The sequence below is a fragment of the Triticum aestivum genome, chromosome 3A, assembly GCF_018294505.1.
Source record: "Triticum aestivum cultivar Chinese Spring chromosome 3A, IWGSC CS RefSeq v2.1, whole genome shotgun sequence".
NCBI classification, from domain to species: Eukaryota; Viridiplantae; Streptophyta; class Magnoliopsida; order Poales; family Poaceae; genus Triticum; species Triticum aestivum.
The window spans coordinates 434,446,028-434,449,972 of NC_057800.1; the positions used below are offsets into that span (position 1 = coordinate 434,446,028).

Below are 3,945 nucleotides of genomic sequence, written 5' to 3' on the forward strand. Positions count from 1 at the left end.
TTTCTACATCCGATTTTTATGTATATTTGATGATTTACGTTGTTTATTTCTATCTTGCATGATTAATATGAATATAGGATACCGGATATAAGATACACGGACAGAATTTGAAAAGCGTCTGGTTAGTGTTCGGAAGCCGGATGCGTCCGTGTACGTTTGAGGGCTCGGATTTGGAGCGGCTGTAGATGGTGTAACAATCAGATCATTCGAAACACTCGATGGACCGATCTATCGATCCCCAGTGGAGTTAGACAAATCGAACGCATTGCACATGGTACCACTCTGAAGTCGGCGTTGCACGCTTCATTGCACGTGGGACCGTGGCGCCCCATGCACACACATGTCGGTGAGTCACCTCGGCCGGCGCGGACGCCACCCGCGTTCTCGGCATCGCATGACAAAGCGCAGGCGCAAACGCGCGCGGCTTCCTCGGTTCCTCTCCGCGCCGCTCATTCCCCTCTCCGTCCGTCCACCTGCAAGCCTCCGGGACGCACCGCGCCGCGCGTGGGACGTACGAACCGGCCGTTGATTCCATCCAGCCACCAAGCAAGCATGGGCACGGGAGAGGACGACGACGCGACGACGGCAGAACAAGGCGGAGAGGATGATGAGCAGACGCGGGACGCAGGAGGAGGAGGAGGAGGAGGAGGAGGGGTGATGGCGAGCCTGGTGGGCAAGGCCAAGGGGTTCGTGACGGAGAAGATCGCGCAGATGCCCAAACCCGAGGCTTCGCTAGAGCGGGTCTCGTTCAAGAGCATAAGCCGCGAGGGCGTGGCGCTCCACAGCCACGTCTACGTCAGCAACCCCTACTCGTACCGCATCCCCATCTGCGAGCTCACCTACACGTTCAAGAGCGACGGAAAGTTCGTACGCTCCATCATCTTGCATGGTCATCGATCAATCATCTTTGGGCATATGCACACAGCCTTATATGTCATGGTTTCTCGCGTGATTCTAGCGTCATAGCATCAGGCACGATGCCTGACCCCGGGTGGATCGGCGCCAGCGGCACCACCAAGCTGGAGCTGCCGGTGAATGTGCCCTACGACTTCGTCATGTCACTGATGAAAGATCTGAGCGGGGACTGGGACATCGACTACGTGTTGGAGGTCGGGATCACCATCGACCTCCCCGTCGTCGGCACCTTCACCATCCCGGTCAGCACCGAGGGGGAGATGAAGCTCCCCACGTTTCGGGATTTGTTTTGAACTATTTAGCTGCACGCTTTTTTGCCCGACCTTACCTTCATGTGGGTGCAAAGGGGTATTATTTCTTGTTTGATCCGTGGATGCCTGTTGAAATTAGATTTGTGCTGCAACTGCAACTCTCGCATTCTTTTCTGCATTCTCTGAACATATGCATTAACGTTACTTCCTGCAACAATCTAGTAATTTTTTTTAGGAGTCGGGCCCAGCCATCTAGTTGCAAAATTTTCCCTGTAAAAAAAATCTAGTTGCAAAATCTCCGACGCACAAGCATAAATGGCCAGCCCATCAAGCGTGCGCTCGTTCCTAGCCTTTCACTTGGGATGGGTTGACAACGCGTCACTTGGCGCTCAGTCACCGCCATGTGTTGCATAGTAGGCGTTTCCTTTGAATTTTTTATTTATTTTTTCATACACGTTTTTGGCTTTTTAAATGGTTTTTTCGATTTTTCCGGTTTTTGGTTTTTCACCAGTCTTTCTCAGCTTTTGGACCAATTTTTTAACGAAAACATTTTTACGCGAAAAAACACGTTTTTCCGCGCGAGAGAGATGATTTTGCTTCCGCAACAAGCACGGCCATACCTCTCGGAAACGAAAAAATGCATTTTTTTTTTCTTCCACAAGAGGCATAGTTTTGCTTCCGCGAGAGGCACTGTCGTGCCTCTCGGAAAGGAAACATATTTTCATTCATAAGAGACAGCGTTTTGCTTCCGCAAGAGGTATGGTCGTGCCTTTCAGAAACGGAAAAAACGTGTTTTTTCGTCAGAGGCATGGTTTTTCTTCCGCGAGAGGCATGTTTTTGCTTGCACGAGAGGCACGGCCATGCCTCTCGAAAACGGCTTTCAAAAAGGGAAAAAAGTGCTTCCGGTCTGGTTTTTTCGTCTGGTTCTCTTTGAAATAAAAAGTTCGTCAAAACTTATCAACGTGGAATCTAGATTTGAAAATCTCGGCCCGATGAATCCAAGGATGAAAACGGTTCGAGATTTGGATACACTATTTAAGAGATAAATCGTTTTGAATAAACGGTGTATGAAAAAAGAGAAAACTCCAAGGTTGCAAAAGTGGCACACATGCAGCGCGTCACTTGTCGCAACTTGGAGAGATGGAAGTGATCTTTGAAAGAAGTATTCCTTAATTAGTGATTCCACCGATGGCTCGCCTAGGCGCACCAGTTCGTCTAGTTCAATGATCCATGATTGGCCAATTGACCTGTCAATGGTTGAATTAGAAAAAACAAAAAAACTTTCGCAAACTCAACAAAAGTAAATAAAATCCTGATTTTGAACATATGCATGACATATGCAGGCGCAAAGTCTTTGTATTTTTTCTGCATTTTCTAAACATATGTTTTTTGAAAAACACGTGTAATTTTATTCATACTCATAACAAGCGCGCTAATTTAGAACTAAAATCCAAAAAAATACAAAGTAACTTTTATGGCTAAGAATTACAATGAAATCTCTTGAAAACACCTTTTCACGGTATTAATCTTTGCTAGAAAAAATACTTCAAAAACTTTGAAAAAGCGGCCGCAATTCAATTGGAGCAATGATGTTGTCACTCTTTCACCCACACAATCATTATCAATAATGGTTTTTAAAACCGACTTGAGTCGCCCAACCAAAAAAATGTGAAGCCTTGATCGATGAACGTACTTAATCCGGGATGATCCCCTAGAAGTGCAGACCATCGGATCACAATATCTTTATCATGATGTCGATGAAAGATTTCAGTTTCACAAAAATCAAACCAACAAAAAAAATTTGACACACCAACATAAACTCATTAGATCTGAATAGTCGGATCTGCGATGGCATGAAACTTTCTAATCTTATGGCATCACCAAAAGAGCGAGAATAAATTTATTCTCATAAAAAACAATCACTAGATAATGACGAAAAACATAAAACTCTTGAAGGTGCGAGGCTCCCCCACCTCTCAGCGTCAAGATAGTAGCCAGAGATCAGGGGACAAAAAATTCCCTGGCGGCGGCTGCTACGATCTCCTATTCCGTGAAAGCGCCAAACGTGCAGCCCACATACCATTTTGGGCTGACCGTGTGCATGGTGGGATGCCCGTGATTCTATTTCGATGTTTCTTTTCTGTTTTCATCCTTTTCTTCTTTAAAATAATTCATGATTTCAAAACAGTTCTAGATTTTCAAAAAATGTGAATTTTGAAAAACAGATGTTCAATCAATCGTAAAATGTTCATTTATTCGAAAATAGTTTGGGAAATCATAAAATGTTCATGAATACAGAAAACGTACATGGTTTGAAAATATATCCAAACATTCAAAACACGTTAAAGATAGTTAAAAGAAAGTATAGGAAATAAAAAAAGTTCAGCATTTTAAAAAAGGTTGCATATTTAAATATTCTTCATTAATTTTAACAAATATTTGCAAATTCAGAAAATGTTCAAGAAATTCAAAAAATGGTTGTAAATTTCAAAAATTGACACCAAATTTCAAACAAAATCATCGATAAGAAATGTTCGTTGAGTTAAAAAATGTTCATTAACTCCAAAAATGCTCGTAAAAAAATGAATTTCAAAAATTGTACCCAAATTTCGAAAAACAAATCTTCCATACAAAAAGTGTTTCACTGATTCAAAAAAAAGTTCCCGAGTTTGTTTTTTTTCACAATTTCAGAACATGTTCAGAGTTTGATTTTTTTTCACAATTTTAGAAAATGTTCCCGAATTTAAAAATTGTTGACGAATTTGAAAATGTTCACGAT

At 42.8% G+C, this 3,945-nt stretch overlaps 1 protein-coding gene across 1 annotated transcript; it reads left to right on the forward strand.

The window, feature by feature from the left end:
• Nucleotides 1-383: 383 nt before the first annotated feature.
• LOC123058377 (late embryogenesis abundant protein Lea14-A-like) lies at nucleotides 384-1,259 on the forward strand. The gene is made up of 2 exons (XM_044481111.1): nucleotides 384-863; nucleotides 959-1,259. The coding sequence occupies exons 1-2, from the start codon at nucleotides 553-555 to the stop codon at nucleotides 1,206-1,208; spliced, it is 561 nt and encodes a 186-aa protein (XP_044337046.1). The 5' UTR covers nucleotides 384-552; the 3' UTR covers nucleotides 1,209-1,259.
• Nucleotides 1,260-3,945: the final 2,686 nt, after the last annotated feature.

Excerpts from the sequence above, each read along its gene's own strand:
- LOC123058377 (XM_044481111.1), top strand. The coding sequence starts at position 553 with ATGGGCACGGGAGAGGACGACGACGCGACGACGGCAGAACAAGGCGGA. Across the intron at positions 864-958 it reads ACGTTCAAGAGCGACGGAAA|CGTCATAGCATCAGGCACGA; the intron begins GTTCGTACGCTC and ends GCGTGATTCTAG.